Source organism: Platichthys flesus, chromosome 7 (assembly GCF_949316205.1).
Source record: "Platichthys flesus chromosome 7, fPlaFle2.1, whole genome shotgun sequence".
Taxonomy (NCBI): Eukaryota; Metazoa; Chordata; class Actinopteri; order Pleuronectiformes; family Pleuronectidae; genus Platichthys; species Platichthys flesus.
The window spans coordinates 26,809,537-26,828,902 of record NC_084951.1 but is presented as its reverse complement, the minus strand read 5'-3'; the positions used below and the strand labels follow the sequence as shown (position 1 = coordinate 26,828,902).

At 46.2% G+C, this 19,366-nt stretch overlaps 2 protein-coding genes across 2 annotated transcripts in view; both read right to left on the bottom strand.

Moving 5' to 3' along the window:
• Positions 1-154: 154 nt before the first annotated feature.
• Positions 155-8,779, bottom strand: srpk3 (SRSF protein kinase 3). Its single transcript, XM_062391896.1, has 17 exons — positions 8,237-8,779; positions 7,007-7,100; positions 5,674-6,413; positions 5,392-5,500; positions 5,223-5,310; positions 5,051-5,138; positions 4,745-4,851; positions 4,479-4,644; positions 4,150-4,175; positions 3,942-4,034; positions 3,767-3,818; positions 2,967-3,173; positions 2,136-2,233; positions 1,930-2,037; positions 1,749-1,818; positions 1,546-1,638; positions 155-1,460 (listed from the first exon to the last, which is right to left on the bottom strand). Exons 1-17 carry the CDS (start codon positions 8,244-8,246, stop codon positions 1,276-1,278), a joined length of 2,334 nt encoding a protein of 777 aa, XP_062247880.1. The 5' UTR covers positions 8,247-8,779; the 3' UTR covers positions 155-1,275.
• A 465-nt stretch (positions 8,780-9,244) lies between these two features.
• Positions 9,245-19,366, bottom strand: part of plxnb3 (plexin B3) — a 39,889-nt gene continuing 29,767 nt past the window's right edge. The window contains exons 14-39 of the mRNA XM_062392053.1: positions 19,103-19,272; positions 18,860-19,011; positions 18,642-18,747; positions 18,364-18,500; positions 17,918-18,094; positions 17,670-17,835; positions 17,445-17,576; positions 17,158-17,262; positions 16,901-17,062; positions 16,662-16,813; positions 16,366-16,466; positions 15,922-16,139; positions 15,629-15,807; positions 15,213-15,279; positions 14,966-15,112; positions 14,721-14,801; positions 14,551-14,629; positions 14,364-14,467; positions 14,168-14,249; positions 13,390-13,556; positions 13,129-13,289; positions 12,905-13,052; positions 12,716-12,780; positions 12,466-12,541; positions 12,285-12,359; positions 9,245-12,186 (exon numbers count right to left, since the gene is read on the bottom strand). Coding sequence (XP_062248037.1) covers positions 12,082-12,186; positions 12,285-12,359; positions 12,466-12,541; positions 12,716-12,780; positions 12,905-13,052; positions 13,129-13,289; positions 13,390-13,556; positions 14,168-14,249; positions 14,364-14,467; positions 14,551-14,629; positions 14,721-14,801; positions 14,966-15,112; positions 15,213-15,279; positions 15,629-15,807; positions 15,922-16,139; positions 16,366-16,466; positions 16,662-16,813; positions 16,901-17,062; positions 17,158-17,262; positions 17,445-17,576; positions 17,670-17,835; positions 17,918-18,094; positions 18,364-18,500; positions 18,642-18,747; positions 18,860-19,011; positions 19,103-19,272 — 3,314 coding nt within the window. The 3' untranslated portion in view covers positions 9,245-12,081. The remainder of the gene's footprint in view (positions 12,187-12,284; positions 12,360-12,465; positions 12,542-12,715; positions 12,781-12,904; positions 13,053-13,128; positions 13,290-13,389; positions 13,557-14,167; positions 14,250-14,363; positions 14,468-14,550; positions 14,630-14,720; positions 14,802-14,965; positions 15,113-15,212; positions 15,280-15,628; positions 15,808-15,921; positions 16,140-16,365; positions 16,467-16,661; positions 16,814-16,900; positions 17,063-17,157; positions 17,263-17,444; positions 17,577-17,669; positions 17,836-17,917; positions 18,095-18,363; positions 18,501-18,641; positions 18,748-18,859; positions 19,012-19,102; positions 19,273-19,366) is intronic.

Sequence of the window (19,366 nt, the reverse complement as noted above, 5' to 3'; positions counted from 1 at the left end):
GAATATCTGAATATTCAACTGAAAACATTGATTCAACATTGATTCATCAAACTGTCGTTGCAGATTTAACTTTAACATGTTAAGATGATCTCACCAGCAGAGGGCGGTAGAAAGACCCTCCTGTCCAGGTGAGGGTCAAAGGTCTCAGACAATCTGTGATGAAACTTTATTTTCACAGAACACATTGTTCAAACACACGTCATGTGACAGGTAGGAGGGGCGGGGCCAAGGCACTAATCGTCAGAACAGAAACAGGTGAAGAGGTCAGAGGTCATCTGAGGACAACTCAGCTACAGAGATCAGGACTGGTCAGTCGGTGAGAGGGCTACAGTACACTCATCGAGGAGGATCACAAATCCTTATCAATAACCAACAATCGGTTATATTCTCACAGGTTTCATACAGAAGTAGTCATCAGGTGAAATCAGCAGAAGACAGAATTCAGCAGAAAAACAATAGAATTCAGTCAAATGACAAGTTTTAAAATGAAGAAACCAGAATTCAACAGAAATCTGTGATAATCAGCGAGATTCAACCAAGCAGTGGATTCATTAGAAATAAGAAGAAATAATAGAAAACGGAAGAATTCATTAGATATCAGCAGAAACAATTCTCCATTCCTCTGACTCAGTTTTTAATGAATTGATCAGATCAATATATTCTGACTTAAAATATGGGGTCAAAGGTCAGCAGGGAGGAGCCTCCTGCGCCTGAATCTAGATGCCGGGGTGTTTTTAGGTTTTGTGAAGTCCAGAGTTGTGAGGACCATGTCTCTCATCACGAGGTTCGTGGAGAGCCAATCACAGTCCAGGCTGTTCTGGTGTGTGATTGGCGGGGGGGGGGTCCTGAAGATCAATGAGTGATCTTTGAGTGAAGGTTCTGAATCGTTCAGACTCTAAACAGTGTTGTACATAAATAGAACCACAGCTCAGAGACGACACCTTAACGGAATTAAAATATTGAGGTTATTCTTTTGACTTCTTATGGCACCAAATGATGCTGCTGAAATTTCTGACAAACATTTGATGATAGTAAAAATATAAATAAAATCACAGGTATAATTTTCATAACTTTCTTCTCAGGTAAATATTATTTAGTTGTTTAAAGAAAAATCTCTGAGATTTTTCAGATGTCTGTGGTTGTACAAATACAGTAGTGTATCATCTGCAAACAGACTGATGTCATCTAAAAAAACTGAGTTGATCAGGATCAACATAAATAAATATCTGAATTCAGCCTGTATGAAATCAGTGTGTGTGTTTGTGTGATCGCCGCTCATGTCTGCAGCCATTTGTGCTGAAGACACTGCGCCGCCGTCGCTCTGCGTTCCGGCTGCAGATCCAACATCATGGACAGGAAGTCACTGAACTGAGCCGCCTGATCCAACGGCCACTCGTACTTCTCCAAGAGAACCTCGAACAGACCCCATGGCTTCAGACTGGAGATGTGACGTAGCTCACCTGAGACAGGTAGACAGAGGTGACAAGTGAACTACAACTCCCATGGTGCATTTCTGCCAATGAATGAGCTGGTAGACCGGCTCACCTCTACTGTTGAAGTACTCTCTGGAGTACCTGCCAGACAAAGCGAAGGGCATAGGAATGGGTCCAAGCAGCTCTATGATGTGAGCAATATGATCTATAAAAGTACACACAGTGAAGTAATCAAGTATGTTATACTGGACTACAGTGTGTATGTAAACAGAGTACACCGTGTAGCATGTCTTGTGTCTAGTTGAGTGTGTTGACCTTCATCTCGTGTGTAATCTTCTCCCGAATGAGGTTCAAACAGATAATCTCCTGTTGCCAACTCAAACGCCTGAAACATCAACCGAACAACACATCCATAAACTAGTCAAATAACATGAACCAGTGTGAGCACCTTAACACACGTATGTGCAGATCTGTGTGTGTGTGTGTGTGTGTGTACCATGCAGGCGGTGCTCCAGATATCAGCAGCTGTTCCGTACTCTGCTCCTATCAGAACCTCCAGAGCTCTGTACTGTCGGGTCTGAATGTCCTCTGTGAAGTGTTTATGCTGGATGAGAGAAAAATAAACACAGAGAGAGGAGCTGTCTGATTGGTCTACAGAGGAACAGGAAGGGGGAAGAGGAGGAGATGATGAAGCTGTCTTACCACCCAGCAGGCATTGCCCAGATCAGCGATCTTCACTTTCAACTTGTCAGCGTTTTGAGGATCCAGAGGACTGAGGACAAAATCTGATGCAGTGAACACTGCAGAAAGAGAGAGAGACAGGTGAGACAGGTGAGACAGGTGAGATGGTGAGACAGGTGAGGCAGGTGACAGAAGTGAGACTGTTTCAGGTTAGCCACTAGGTGCATTCAACTTGACGCAGCTCTGTGCAGCGCTGACTTAAGGTGATGCATGCTGGTCTTAACCCAGTACATGCTGGTTAGAAATCTGTGTCCCACTTCATCGAGCGCTGCATCACGTCATCAGGTGATGGAACCTTAGAACGTGGCAGGAGGCAGGGACTGCAGTCAGACTGTGGAGTTGCTCTACTCCAGCTGCAGCACCTGTGACACCACCACTCGGCTCTGATTGGCTGAATGCTTCACTGACACATATGACCAAGCAAACTCATATGCGTGTTCTGCTCCTTATATCTATAAATGTTAAGTGTTAATTGTGAATGTGAATATATGATTGTTGAAGCTATATAATCACTGGCAGTGTTTCTGTTATGTTATTTCTTCGATGTTCATTGTTTTTCCAAAGCCTCTGTTTAACTGCAACGAAAAAGCAAACGCTTCAAATTGCCGTTGCTTTCATCTCACTGACGCTACGAGAAGGAGAACGTGTCTGCTTGATGGCTGTCTCCCCCCCCACCCCTGCAGCTGCAGTGGATCGAGTGAGACACAGTGAGACCACGTCCATCCTGAATGCACCTAGTGTCTGGTATGACAGGTGAGTCAGGTGTGTAAGTGTATGTCCATGTTTTTCAACCTTCTCGTCCACTCGAGTATCCTGACTGAGTAGAAAGTGCTGACTCGGACGTCGCTGACAGGACAGAACTGGAGAAACCTGATAGGCCGGAGGCAGGGCTGGAGAAACGCCCAGGGGCGTGGCCATTACAACCATCGTCTACTTCCAACCAGGAGCACGTCGAACCTGCTGCGGAGGAGCTGTGGTTACCATTGATAACATGAGGACCTGCAAGAAAAGAAAACTGATTAACTTAAGTACTCTGAGCAACTGAAGCAGGGGTGTCCAAACTTTTGATGCCGAGGGCCACATGTAGAACAAAATACGAAGGTATGGGCCACTCACGCCGCTCTGAGGGACAGGTGCAATACAGTGGGCCATAGTCCATCACATTACATTACATTTCATTTAGCTGATGCTTTTATCCAATAAGTGCATTCGAGGGTACAAACCCAGAACAAGTATCAAGAAAGTACAATTTCTCCAAAAATAGCACAAAACTACAAAGTGCAACCCTTTTTTTTTTTTTGAGTTGGGCCAATTTAAAATGGATGGCGGGCCGTAGTTGGGACACCCCTGAACTAAAGTATTGAGATTAACTTAAGTACTGTAAGTCATAAAAGTACTGTGAGTAACTTAAGTAATGCAGGTAACTAAATAACTGAGTAATTATGGCAAAAAAGGGAGTAACTACAGTACTAAAGATCATTTAAGTACTCTCAGTAACTAACATACAGAGAGAAACTAAAGTACTGTGAGTAACTGAAGTACTGCAAGCACTGTGTGTGTATGTGTGTGTGTGTGTGTTTGTGTAAACTCACAGTTAGTGTCTGTGTCGTCAGGTATATGAACTCCACCCTCCTCCTCCAGCTTCTGCAGACACACAGGACGAAGAGGATTTTTATTTTTAAACGGATCTTTTGTCATTTCCTTCTTGGATGTGATTGGCTGCAGTTTATCAGTAGTTATCGTAGTAACTTTATTTCTATGAGTTACCCGTATGTCAATGAATCTCTCCTCCAACAACTTCTCTTGACGCTTCGCCTTCCTCTTCAACTTCTTCTTCTTGTTCTTAGACATCTTGCCACCCTACACACACACACACAAACACACAAATAGTCTGGTTTGTAGTTTAATGTTCAACAGGGTGTGTGTGTGTGTGTGTGGCGGGGGGGTTACAGCAGGTGTTACACCTGACACTCACCTGTCGATCCCTGGGAGCCGTGCTAACTAGAGAGAGAGACAAAGACACAGACAGACAGACAGGGAGGGAGGGAGAGAGAAAGACAGGAAGAAAACATCAGAAACAAAAACAGGAAGAAAAGACGAAAGAGTGGAGATAATATAGAGACAGACAGGTGAGAGGTAGACAGCCGTCTGTCTGAACACATTGAAACCACAGCTCCCAGTAACTGATATCTAAACCGTGTCCCTCCACAGGTTCAGACCACTGAAGTCCTGGCCTCAGTCTTTGTCTCACATCGAACAGTTTCCATTAATCTATATCTGACCAATCACGTCGCTGCTCCTCACCTGATGATCCTGAGGGGGGCGGGGCTCCAGCTCTCTGCCAGACAGTGGCTTCTGCGGCCAATCTCCTGACGTACACATCGTCCACGTCCAGTAAGATGTTCTCTGGTTTGATGTCTGTGTGGATGATCTTGCACTTGGTGTGAAGGTAGTCGAGGCCCTGGAGCACCTGAGAGAGACAGAGTAACTCATGACGTCACACATCAACATGGTGACGTCACAGTCACTGATGATGTTACAGATAACTTTGATGATGTCAGAGCTGTTACCTGTTTCAGGATGGTCTTGACACTGACCAGAGGAAGTCCCATGTAGTTTGACTTGATGATCCACTTCAATAGCTGATGACCCAAAACCTCCAGAACCATACAGACGTCTGAGAGCAGCTGAGGACAATACTGACTGAGAGACAGGCAGAGAGACAGACAGACTAACATACTGGCAGGCAGGCAGGCAGAGAGAGACAGACAGACAGGCAAGCAAAGAGAGAGACAGACAGGCAGGCATGCAGACAGACATACGGGCAGGCAGAGAGAGAGAGAGAGAGATGCAGACAGACAAGTGATGAAGGATACGGACTCCATTGACTCCAGAGATCTTGAAGTCGTCGATCAGTTGGACAATTGTTTGTCTGTAGGGGTCGGAGGGGTCAGAGTCCCTCACCTGGTTCATTTAGAGAAAAAAATGTGTATAAACCACATCATCTGTGTTTGTGTGTGTGTAGGTGTGTGTGTGTTTGAGACTTACACATCTGAGCAGTTTGATCTCATCCAGAGCCGTCTCAGTGTAATGTGAAGCACTTTTAACGACCTTCAAAGCCACAAAACGCTTCTTCCTGAAGAGAGACAGGTTCAGAGGATGAGACACAAGACAATGTTTGTGTGTATGTGTATGTGTGTATGTGTGTGTGTCGTACTGTAGATCCCAGCAGAGCCACACAGTAGAAAAATGGCCCCAGCCCAGTTTTCTGACCACATGATATCTTCCGTTAAACAGGTCACCGGTCTTCACCGGGTAATAACCTCCTGTAACACAAACACAACAAACTGTATTCAGCTGTATCTCACGGTTATAACGTGTATTTCACTATAATAAATCATTTTTTCTCAAACTTTGGTAAAATGCATTGAGTGTATTAAAGAAGTTGATTTAGTTTATTAAACTTTTCGGTTCAGTTGTCTCTGGCAGTGGATCCCACCTTTGCAGTAATCTGACGGATCTTCTTGTTCCTCGTCATCGGAGCCAAGCAGCTGAGTGGGAGGCGGGGTTAACGCGGGCGGAGTTGGACTCAAAGCAGGTGGGGGCGTGGTCAGTTGATGATGTGCTGATGACAACGGAGGAGACAGGCCAAAGGGAGGGCCCAGAGGGTCGAGGGCTTGAAGGAAGGAGGTAGAGGAGGGGAAAGGGGGGGAGTAAATGTGGGAGGAGACACTGGAGGTGAAAGTCACTGAGGTCTGCAGAAGGGGGTCCAGCTGGGAGGGGCTTAACGGTGGAGTAGGAGTGGCTTTGGAAGACACTGATGGAGACTGAGTTGCATTGTGGGTAATGTGGTGGAGTGAGGGCGGTGGTGTTTCAGAGAGATCTGTCTCAGTCCTGTGAGGCGATCTGGAGGAATTGTGGGACATATTTTGATTGGAAGTTGCCTGTGATTGGCTGGGCGTGTGGACAGGACTATGAGCAGTGGCAGGAGCTGGTTGGTTGAAGATCCCAGGGGCCTTTAAGGAGATCAAAGGTTCAGGAGGTTCCTTTGGAGCGACCTCAGATGTATGTAGAGGAGGGAGAGGGGAGGTGTTGGGGTGATGGGTGGGTGAGGTGTGGGGGGGTGGGGGTGCAGTGGTGATGTCATCGTCTGATTGAGTGAGCTCATTCACTGATGAAGTTTGTGTTTGAGCAGGAAGTCGACTGACGTCAGGATTCTGAGTCTGAAGATCGTCAGTTCTGAAACAGACAAAATCAAACTCTGAGTCTATGTGTCTGAAGTTTGAACCCAGAACTGTTTGTCATATAAATACATTTGAAAAACTATTACAGATTCAAAATTATTAGAGTTTAAAAATTAGATTGTTACTCATTTTTTATTGGGTTAAAAACATCAAAACAATCTCTGAGTCATGGACATTGTTGTCGTTGTCAACGGCACTGAAATAGACTGGAGTGTGTGAGAGTGTGTGTGTGAGTGAGTGTGTGTGTGTGTGTGTGTGTCTAGTCTATTATTGGAGCTGAAGCACCAAACCCGTTTCTGTCATCATGATATCGGTTAGCTTAGCACAATGCCTGGGGGCAGAGGGAAACTGTTAGCCTAGCTCTTCAATTGATGTGATGTTTAATGACGCTGCAGTGTTTCTCACATGGACTCACTTGGAAACTGGCTCAGAGTTTGTGTTCTCACATACAGAACCTTCAGAACTATTCAGGAACATGATCAGACTTCAGCGCAGGTCTGAATAAGGTCGGCCACAAATCTCTCACACACACAGCTTTATATATCCTGTGTATGTGTGTGTGTGTGTGTGTGTGTGTGTGTGTCTTACTGGTTCTCATCTGTGCGGACTCTCCGATGCTTCTTTCCCCTGCGTCGCTGTTTCTTTCCGGTGTTGGCAGAGTTTCCGGCTCCACTGACAGCAGCTGAGGAGAGGAGATCAGTCAAACTGGTGTAACACACCGTGAATCACACCTACAGCTTCATTCACACATGAAGCATTAACCGTACCTACTTTCACACCTACATATACAATGTCACCTTTAGCTTCAGTCACACCTTCATCTAAAATCACGACTTCAATCCCACTTACATATTAAAAAAACTTCTTTACAACCTATAATGACACCTTCAGCTTCAAGCAGACATTCACCAAAAAAAATCACATCTACACCAACAATGACACCTACATCCTTCAATCAAACACCCCTACACCCTAATCACACACCTCCAATCACACCCAAACCTCAAATCACACCCACACCTCCAATCAAACCCACACCTCCAATCACACCCACACCTTCAATCATACCCACAATCACATCCACACCTCCAATCACACCCAAACCTCCAATCACACCCAAACCTCAAATCACACCCACACCTCCAATCACACCCACAACTTCAATCACATCCACACCTCCAATCACACCCACAATCACATCCACACCTTTAATCACACCCACAATCACACCCACACCTCCAATCACACCCAAACCTCAAATCACATCCACACCCCCAATCACACCCACAACTTCAATCACATCAACACCTCCAATCACACCCACAATCACATCCACACCTTTAATCACACCCACACCCACAATCACACCCACACCCCCAATCACATCCACACCTCCAATCACAACCACTCCTCCAATCACATCAACACCTCCAATCACACCCACAATCACACATTTTGACCTGTTCCTCACTTTTTCAATGAACTGTTTGAGGGTTAACACTAGGTTAGGTTTAGGTTAGGGTGAGTCATTTAGTTTTGGTGGTTAAGGTTAGGGGCTAGGGAATGTGTTTTGTCAATGAGTGTCCTCACTAAGCTAGAAGTACACACTTGCATGTGTGTGTCTGTACACACACATACATACATACACATACATATAAATAAATATGTGTGTCTGACAGCAGACATGTGTGTGTGTGTGTGTGACAGCAGCAGCAGTCACAGCCTGGCACAGTTAGCTAATGCTACCTAGCTAAGCAGGTTTCCTGTCAGTGATTCAGGAACAGCACTGACAGTCTGACCCGGATCAGGTCCACTTACCGATCAACATCGTGGCTCCCGGTCCCCGCACCGAGCCGGGTTCGAGCGGTGTATCCGGGCAGGACTATCGGAATTCCTGACAGTTAGCTTCAGATAGCGGAACCTCGGCCAGAGCCGGTAAAACCCGGGTCAGTCCGGCTGGAGCTGGTTCAGTGGGTCCGCTAACTAACCCGGGTCAGAGCGGGTGAGAGCGGAGCGGCGTGGCCTGTCCGTTAGCCCGTTAGATAGCAGCTGTCAGTCAGCCTGTTAGCCTGCTAGCTCCGTTAGCTCCAGATACAACTCTGCCGCGGTGTGAGAGTGAGAGCTCTACGTGTGGGTCCCGGTTCCTCTCGGTTATTCTGGGGCTGTTGTCCCGGTTCTACCGTGCATGGTCTCAACAGCTGCTGACTGACACCGGACACCGGGAGCGGCGCATGCGCACTGACCCGCCACGCTGCTACTGGACCAAAACTGGGACGTGTGTGTGTGTGGTGAGAAGAGATGTGTGGGTGTGTATGGATAAGTGTGTGGTGTGTGTTTGTGTGCCTGTGGTGTGTGTGTGGTGAGAAGAGATGTGTAAGTGTATGGAGAAGTGTTTCTGTGTGTAAGTGTGTGTCTGTGTGTGTAAGTAGAGGGGCCCCTCCTTCTGGTTCATAAACTGAAAATAAAGACGAACTGAAGTCAAATAATCTCGATCGCCCCCTGGTGTCTGCCTGCAGTATAGGTCATAGACCAGCCTCCTCCATGTTAGCAGATGGGACATGGACCAAACTAAAAGATCTAAGAAGATGTTAAATGTTTGTCAAAGATGGTTTCTGTCTTTTCAGGTCGTTCTTATCACACTGATGTTTGTTCAATCAATCAATTGTTCATGTTTCTGATAAGTTTGTTATTTATTATTTGATGATATAAAAATGGGCTGAGAGGTCATGATTGAAAGCTGAGCCTGATCCATGAATGGTTGAACACATGTAGGGGCAGGAGCTTAATACTTCAGGTTTCAGTAAGACGATGAAACAAAGACATTAGAACTGTTAAAATTATAACTTTATTTTTACATGATACAAATTGTGTTGCTTCTTCACAATAAAAACGCATTCCATTGCAGATGCACTGATCATCCTCCTCATGTATTTATATTTACACACTGTTATCAAACTGTACACAGTCAATAGAAAAACAGTCTGTGCTTCATCACAACTGATCCTGGCTCATTTTATACAAACACCTTAAACCTTTTATTCCCTTGTAGAAAAAACATCTCCGCAAACAAACAGCTCGACCAATCAGAGCAGAGGACCTGTTTCATCACATCCAGATTAGAAAACTGTACAGAGATCAGGAGGTCAAAGGTCAAACCTTCACCCCCATCGAGAAACATGGCGACACAGCAGATTTAAAGCTCTGTCTTTTGTCGTCATTTAGAAAAAAAATAGCATCATAACTCGTCATCATCGTTACACGCATGCAGATGTCTAATCTGATCAGAGAACTACAACTACGGGTCAAACACATGCTCAAAAAACACGCAAGGCAAAAACACAGAGGAAAGATAAACGGCAATAATCAGAAGAAGAAACGCAGAGAAGATGGTTCAGAAAACATTAAAAACTTCACATCTCATATGAAACAAGCTGTTTGAGGTTTGTGCTTCAGTCCAGCAGCACAAACACAACACTGAGTTATTGCCCGGTGGGTTCAGCCTCAGTTCAGTTGCACTGAAACACACAGAGTCCAGGAAGAGTTCAGCTTCACTTTACAGCTGACGGAAGAAGACTAAATAAAACCATGACGTCCAGAGAGACTGAATCCACACAGAGGAAACACAGCCTCGGCTAGCTGCTGCCATGGAGACCCCGCTGGGTTTCTCTCTGTTTTATTATTGCTGCTGATGATGTTGATTCAGTCAGTGAAACTTCAGCTGATTGAGATCAGAGCTAAAAATATAACATGCTTCTATAAATAGGTTAAACAAACTAAAACAACGATAGAGGTTGGTAGCTAGCTAACAACAGCAGCGGCATGAGGCTGCTACGCAAACCAATACCACAGAAGCATTTGAACCCACGGTTTTTAGATACCTGCTTTAATATTCGTCTTTCAAATAGCTAAATTCAAACAGCTAGCATATCGGATACTACGTAGGAGCCATCTTTGTAAACACCTGTTATCTGTTCTATAATAGAGTGCAGTGCTATGCTAGCTGTTCTGTAATACAGGGCATGTTATGCTAGCTGTTCTATTTACAGGGCATGTTATGCTAGCTGTTCTGTATAACAGGGCATGTTATGCTAGCTGTTCTGTAGTACAGGGCATGTTATGCTAGCTGTTCTGTAATACAGGGCATGTTATGCTAGCTGTTCTGTATAACAGGGCATGTTATGCTAGCTGTTCTGTAATACAGGGTATGTTATGCTAGCTGTTCTGTATAACAGGGCATGTTATGCTAGCTGTTCTGTAATACAGGGCATGTTATGCTAGCTGTTCTATTTACAGGGCATGTCATGCTAGCTGTTCTGTAATACAGGGCATGTTATGCTAGCTGTTCTGTAACACAGTTTAGTGGTAAATGGTCGGTATTTATAAAGATCTTTCTCGTCTTGATGACACTCAAAGCTCTTCACAGTACAGTTTTACAGTCACACACACATTCATACAGTGCATCAATGTGCAGCACATTCTCTATGAGAAGGGACAACTTGGGGTTCAGTATCTTGGCCAAGGGCACTTCGGCATTTCTGGTTAGAGGACGACTGCCCTAGCCCTTGAGCCACAGCCGCCCAGTGCTATGCTAGCTGTTCTGTATGAATGTAGGTTCTGCTAGCTGTTCTGTATAAGTGTGTGTTATGCTAGTTGTTCTCTATTACTGTGTATGTTATGTTAGCTGTTCTGTATTAGTGTATGTTATGCTAGCTGTTCACTATTACAGTGCATGTTATGCTAGCTGTTCTCTATTACAGTGCATGTTATGCTAGCTGTTCTCTATTACAGTGCATGTTATGCTAGCTGTTCTCTATTACAGTGCATGTTATGCTAGCTGTTATATACACGACATCCAGTGTTAGACTTGTAGTTCTACAAGTGATAAGGAGTTTGTTTCCCTCCCGGTTCAATAAAAGTTAAAAAATTTAATTTAAATTTCTTCCTGTGATGCACCAGGATGCAGTGCCACCTAGCTGCAAGGGTGACGGCCTACACAGGATAAATAGGTATAAATAGGACTTACAGTATGTACACACAATAAGTTAGTGACACACACATGCACGCACACACACACACACACTATAAACCCCCAGAATTGTGATTTTGTTGATCGTTTTTATCGATCTTTCTTTGCTCTTTGTTCACCGTGACCCTCGAGGTCAAGTTCACCTGGTTTAGATGAAAGATCAGCTTCAGCTGCTGTTGACCAGAAAATGGAGTCAGACTGAAACTGATTTAAAAAATCCCTGATTCAATGAACGTCTCACGTCCTGTAGGTTGTGCTGAAGCTGGTTGCAGAAGATAAAAAACATCCAGCAGATCAATAATCAATACAAACTATTACGATTGTGCTTTTTGAATTTTTGCAGGCAGCAGAACAGCGCAGCAGGGAACTCTGGGAAATGTAGTGCAAGGCAGCAGAAGATATGTTCCCTGATCTGATTGGTAGGTAAGATTGTCATTTTTTCACAGACTGAAGAGTCAGGTTGGTTTGGTTTACACATATACACACACACACATACACTCACACACAAACACACACAGGACGCATGCACACACAGCAGGAAGACACAATGTTGAAAGGCGTCCAGTGATTTGCTGCTGAAGAAGCTTCATCTTCATGACCTCACAGGTCTCCAGTGTTCAGAGGTCAACAGAGGTCTTCAGAGGTCAGTGACCTTGTTCTCCACCAGAGCAGCAACCTGCTGCAGCCGATAAGCCAACTGCATCTTCTGACCTGAACTGTCCTCCTCCAGAGACATGATGATCTGAGAGACAGACAGGTACAGAGAGAGAGAGAGAGAGAGAGAGTCAGGTACAGACAGTATCAGATACCATCGCGTGTGTGAGTGTGTGTCTGTGTTACCTGGTCATAGTATTTGTTGATGTACTTGTAGAGTTCATGAAGAGCCACAACACTGTTCATTTCTGAAGCAAAACTCTGAAACAAACACAGTGAGAGTTCATGTGATGATGTGAACATGTCAACGTGTTAACGGTCATGTGAATCATATCCTGCAGTAACATGATGTGTTGTGTTCACTGACCCCTGAAAGTTCCGTCAGAGTAGAATTCATCTCCTGATAACATCCCGACGCAGCACTGTGGATATCACTGTAATACCTGTACAACACACACACACATTAGCACAGCATTCTTATTTACAGTGTTGGTGTTGGTGTATGTGTGTTTCTATGGTACAGCAGCGTGAGTGGGTTTCTATTGTACATGTATAAGAGTGAGTGTGTGTCTCTGGTAGCTGTGCAGTAGAGAGTGTGTTTCCCTGGTGAGTCTCACCTCTCCACCAGCTGCTTGTATCGGGGGATCTCTCTGGCATACAGCAGCTTGTTGACAGGAGAATCCTGATTGGACAAAAAAGCAAAAAGGGTCACACGACCACGAACAAAACACAGATATGGGAAAACTATGCTGATGCTACAGAGACAAGCAAAGAGACAGACAGAGGGAGAGACAGACAGGTCCTACCCGTCCCACTTTGTGCTCCGAGGTGGTGCAGGAGTCGATGAAGGTCTGAGCGATGACAGACAGAATGGCGTCGATGCTGTCGCTCACCTGAACATCCAAAACAAACTGAGGGTTCTTCAGGATGTTCACCCAGAACCTGAGAGGGAGACTGGAGACAGAGAGACAGACAGGTCAGATACACAGGTCAAAGAGACAGGTGAGTCAGGTTACCAGGTGAGTCTCACCTGTTTGTCTTCCAGATGTGGACAGTCTCTGGGTCGTCAATACCATGTTTCTCTGCCATGTCGTCCAGGAAGTCAAAGAAAAATCTGACAGCGATCGGAGGAGGACGTTTTGTACTGAGAATTGCTACAAAGACATCGTCCACAAACTTCTGCAGTGTCCCCTACAGTGAGACAGACAGAGAGTTCATGTGTAAACGCATGTTACCTTCATGAACAGCAGTCTGCTCTGGTGAATCTCAGGTGTGCTCATGTGTGTGTTACCTTCATGGACAGCAGTCGGGTCAGGTAAATCTCAGGTATGGCTTTAGCGCGCTCTCTCTCCCTCATGCTGCTCTTTCTGTGTTTTGGGATTTCCGGATCTTCGCTGCTCTTCACCAGGTGCCACAGACGCAGACCCTCCTCCTCCTCACCCTCTAGCATCGGAGTTTCTATGCAACACACAGAGATGTCAGTCACACTGATGACAGGTGTTGGTTCTAAGTGGTTCTCTTTGTGCTACTTTTGGTTTGGTACATATTTCTCTGCCTTGTTGAGCTGTCCTATTTTGTAGATGTTCTGAAGGTTCTGCTTGTGTGGTTCAGGGCTCTAGTTGGTGCTGATTGGTTCTCTTAAGATTTGTTGTCCTCAATAGATTATAGACATTCTAACGGCCCCTGAGGGTCTCGACATTGTCTGGTCTGTGTTCTGGGCCCTTGATGTGCTAGATGGTTATATATGGTTCTCTTTGTGTTGGGTGTCTTTGTCTTGGTTAAGGATGACATGTGTTTTGTTTATTTATTTAAACGTTCTAGGTGATCCTCTCTGTTTCAGTTGCTGGGGTTACATGTGCTAGATGGTTCATTTGTGTTGGTTCTGGGTTCTGCGTAGTGTTAGTGTTGTAAATGTTCTAGAAGGTCTCCATATTCATTCTGTGTTTTTGATTAAATATTTCTCCTTATATTCCAAACAGGAACATGGTTAACTCTCTTATGGTTCTCCGGATGTTCTACATGGCTCTGGGTTCTGTGTGCTCCACCCTGTTGATGGGTTGTGTTCTTACTCTCTCCAGTCTGGAACACCTGGTTGATTCCTACTGAACTCTGAGAACGAGGAATCAGAGCAACTGTCGCTCCGTCTGGAACCTGAGGAACATGGAGGTGAAGAAGAACTCAGAGAACAAGAAGAAGTGGAAGAAAAGAACATGAACAGAGTGGTGGTGGACGTTAAGACATGTTGTGATTGTCTTTTTGTTTTACCTTGTAGTGCTGCAGCGTGTTGATTCGTTTCCAGCGACCTTGAACCACCGCTGTGACATCATCATCTGACAGGGTCAGGTGACCCGCCTGACCTGAACGCCACTCTGTCATTGAACATAGAGACATGGGTCAGTATGAGCTGTCAATCAAAGCAGACAGGTGAGACAGGTGAGACAGGTGAGTGTACCCAAGTCCAGACTGTCGGCTGCTGGTCTCTGAGAAAACGGAGCTCCTCTGTACACCTGATCCAGGATCTTATCCTTCACCTGCAGGCAGACAGGCAAACAGATAGACAGGTGAGAGGGAGGGAGCTGACAGCGAGACATGCAGCAGCTAATCAGACAGACAGGTACTTACCTGTGTGATGGTGTCCATGTCGAGAACTTTAACAGGACACGGCTGAACCTCAACGCCATTCTTCACCAAGACCGTCAGAGTCTGACGGACAGGTATTGACAGACAGGTACAGACAGACAGGTACAGACAGACAGGTAGAGAGACAGACAGGTTAACTCGTGTTTTCTTATGTTGTTTATTCTGGGATGTCAACTGTTCCACAGTGTGAATGAATAGTACAGACTGGTGTGTGTTGCAGTGGTTACCATAGCGCAGTAGTCGATGTCCTCTCTCAGCAGGTGACTGTCGTTCAGCGTTCGTTTGGCTTTTCCTGTCACAGCGTCGACCGGACCTTTATCCACCTGGTACTTTATAGCTCTGTAGAGCACGTACAGAGGCTCCCCCGCCACCTCCTGACAGACAGACAAGTGAACAGACAGACAGGTAAGACTGAGAAGAATCACAGACTGGTCACAGCAAAGACAGACAGGTAAAAGACAGACAATACTTTACCTTCAGGAAGGAGTAGAGACAGATCGACATCCAGTTGGTCAACATCTTCTCTACCACTGTCTCTGTCCTGAGAGACAGAAAGAGAGAGAGACAGAGACGTGAGCAGGGACTAAGGACCGAATCAAACCATTCCCCAGGACCTGAACCCTGAGGCCACAGCAGAACCTGAACCCTGAGGCCACAGCAGAACCTGAACCCTGAGACCACAGCAGGAACTGAACCCTGAGACCATATGAGGACTGTAACCTCCATCACACAGCCGTGCTATGGATGGTGCAGTACACCTTTGTCTCCTCCAAGGGGAGCTGGAGTACTTTGGTTACTCGTGAGTTTCTCCTACACAACAGCGATGAGACATTAAGAGTCTAAAGAAAGTCCAGGAGTTCTGGAGCTGAAGGTGTGTTTGTTTCACGTACCGGCGCAGCATGAGTTTGGGGTTCTTGGCGACGTACTGCAGCACCAGGTCCTGCAGCAGGTTCTTCATGACCTCGGTGAAGTACTCCAGTTTATCATGAAGAGCAATGGTGAGAAGACTTGCGACGTAACCGCGGTCTCTCTGAGAGAAACTCTGCTGAGCCTCCAGAGTGTGGATGAACTGAGGCACAGACAGGAAGTGACATTACTCACATGTTTCAACTAAGACATAGACAGGAAGTGACATCACTCACACAAATCCAGTTGTCACTAGGCAACCACCTCCATCACTCACCCGGGTGAGGAAGAGTCTGTTGTTGAGCAGGTTGCTCAGCTGCTGGAGACCCTGTTCCACAGTCTGTCTCCTGGAGTCTGGCAGGTCCAGCTGGCGACTCAACAGCGCCGTCTGTTGGCCGGGGAAGAAAACTCTCTCTGCATATGTCCTGTAGTCCAGCAGGGGGAGTCCTGGTCCTCCAACGTCACTGCTCAAGTCCATCATCTCCGTCATCAGGTCTTTACGAAGAGGAGGAAAGACAGGGTTAGGGATAAAACAGATTTTATGTTATTTATTGATTCTTTTAGATTTATCCTGACATGATCACATGTTTATGTCTTGATGACCTTACCATGGTCAAAAACTCCTCATTCTCAACTTTAAGAACGAGAAGTTCGTGTAACTGAACGAAATCTACAGCTGCTGATTGGCTGTTGAGTGGGACAAGACCATGAGTTATCCTACCAGTGAACTCTTTGCGACACTGATCTCCCACGTTGATCTCCAGAGTTTCCAACTGCAGCAAAACCTTCTTATAATCTCTGAGAGCCTGTTTACTCTTCCTCCTGCAGAAACACAAGTCATCAACCCAACAATTATTTCACTGTAAGATTTAGGTGAGAGAATCTATTAAGAGATGCAGTGGAATCCAGTGACCACCTCACGTGACTGTAATGAAATCACATCCTGTCACTGAGAGACAGGATGTGTCTCAGAAAGCTGGGAGGTCTACAGGTGGAGGCAGACAGACGGGTGCGTACCTGTACATCAGTATGATGACCAGCACTGACAGGATGATGACAGCTGCTCCTGCAGCCAAACCGATCTGAGCAGCCAATGGGACGGGAGACAGCAGGGAGTCACTGTCGTACTGCACCAATCCCAGGTCGACCTGCAGGTTTCCCATGAAGACCTGAGAGAGAGGGAAAGACATACAGATTTGTATATATTGTGTATAACTATACTGTGTTGTTTGTGTCCAGGTGTGTCTGTGTGTTACCTTAAGGCTGGGCAGCTCGTTGCTCTGGTCCACGCTCGCTGGTTGGATCTCTGGAGGTTCACAGTACAGGTGAGTGTTGTCCAGAGTTTTCACCTCACATTCCTGATCTCCGAGGCGAGCCGTCACTTCCTGCCTGGACATGGCTCTGGTTAGGTCTTGACCCTGAGGGACAGACAGACATGAGGAACTGAAAGATTCTGTCTGTTCCTGAACCAACCGATGTGTGAGACACTTATTCTGCTCCTGTTCCAATTTACCTCCACAGCGATCACTCCTCCTGGTTTGAAACGATACGGAGCTTCTGGAGAATCTCGGTTCAGAGAGAACAGTTGTGGGTTTGGATAATAAGTAAAGCTTTTACCCTGAGAGACAGACAGGTAGGTGAGCAGAGAGACAGGAAGAGAGACAGACAGGTTACTCATCAAATGAACTCATTGACCTTCAACAAACCAGCTCTGAGACATAAAAATCTCAAGATTCTATAACACTACTTTATTGTGAAGGGGGGTCCCCTGGGGTCTCAGACAGAAAGACAGAGGGGTACCTTGATACTCTCGTAGTGAACTCTGACGTTGTCCAGCTGAAACCACACGCCTTTTACTTTGACCTCTGGGGTCACTGTGGGGGTGGGACAGGACATCTGAGAGGACGACAGAACTGAACAGCGCTCTGACACCTGAGAGAAAGACAGGTGGAAAGGGACAGACATGTTGAATTCAGTTTTATCGATCATCCAACAAACATCATGGCTGATGGTGCTTCATGTCACCGTGGTCATGGAGCTGTTGAAGACCAGCTGCTGCTTGGCAGAGAGGAGAGCGAGTCGTTTCCTCCTCTTCACCCTCTGGACCTCCAGAGGCTCCACCCACACGGATATGATTGGCTGCTGCACCACATCCAGGTTCCTGCCTGTTACCTTGATGACACGCCCCCCTCTGAGGACAGGAAGTCAGCACCTTATTAAGGCATCAGGTTAATCAATGGATTACTATTGGCTATTGGAGATGAAGTTCTTACGCGTAGAAGCTCTCCGCAGGTTTGGCATCAGTGATGATGGGATCGTCAAGGTAATGGAAGGTCACGTTGGGAACGGTCCGCTCTGCTTTCCCAAAGAAAACCCGAACTGTGACTCCACCAGTACGAGGACTGGAACCAGTCTGACACATCAACTGGGTGTCGTTCACTTCCCCGACACTGAGATGAAGAGAGAACATCAACAAGTCAGTCCCACTGACCCTAACCCATTGGACCACAGCACAATAACGTAGTCCCATTGATCCGTAGTCCCTAAGTACTTGAATAGTGTATAACCCCGGAAGGGTACTATAGTAGAACCCTAATAACGTAGTACTGTAGTACCTTAGTACTGCAGTAATACGGTAAAACTTAAGTCCCTTAGTACGAATAGTACCTTAATAATATAGTACCATATTCCCATAGTACCATGGTCCTGTAGTACTCACATGTAGCAGGGCTGTGGACCCAGGAAGGCGCTCAGGTCGGACCTCTGTCCAGTCAGCAGCTGCTGTCCTCTGATAGTCAGTCTGGTTCCTCCGGAGACTGGACCTTTATCAGGAACCAGATCCAGGAGCTGAGGGTCCTGAACACAAGAACACAAGGAGCGGGATTAGAGCCATCATCCATTCAATCCATCGTTGATGATCTTTGCTCACTGAACGACGAGGAGGAGGAGGAGGAGGAGGAGGACCACTGCTCCTCCATGTGGACACATCACTCTCACCTGATAGGTAAAGATCTGCTTCGATCTCCCAGGCGGGGTGGTTCCCACAGTAACCAGAACACTCCCCTTCCTCTGCTTCCCACTGGGCTGAAGATCACACACAACCCTACAACACACACAAACACACACTGTGATACACATTTTCAATTTTTTTGTCTCTGTTTGAGGTGTGTGTGTGTGTGTGTGTGTGTGTGTGTGTGTGTGCATTCGTGCTTCACCTGGTGGAGATCTCGTAACCTTTAGGTTGGGGAAGGCACTGAACACCTGCCACTGTGACCCCGCCCACCACATCCTGATAACTCATCCCCAGATTTGAACCTGTTATCGTCACCAAGACTCCGCCCTCCAGAGGACCAGAGACAGGGACCACCTGGGCAGACAGACAGGTGGGCAGAGAGACAATTTGAAAGTGTCCATTGCAACAGATCTCTACCAACAGACATGGTGGTTGTTAGACTCACCTGTGTGATCTGAGGAGGTGGGCAGGTGTCTACAGGTATGCTGCTGCATGATTGGTTGTAAACACAGCTGGGGGTGGGGCTTCCTGGACACCAGACACAACCATACTCCTCAGGTACCGCCCTACACTGCGAGCAATCCGATTGGCCGGCAGAGCAGTCGTACAACTGGACTAAAGAATAGACACAAATTTTAGAAACACGCACATACCCACAAACCCACACAAACACACATGCACAACAACACACCAACATTCAAGAGGTTCT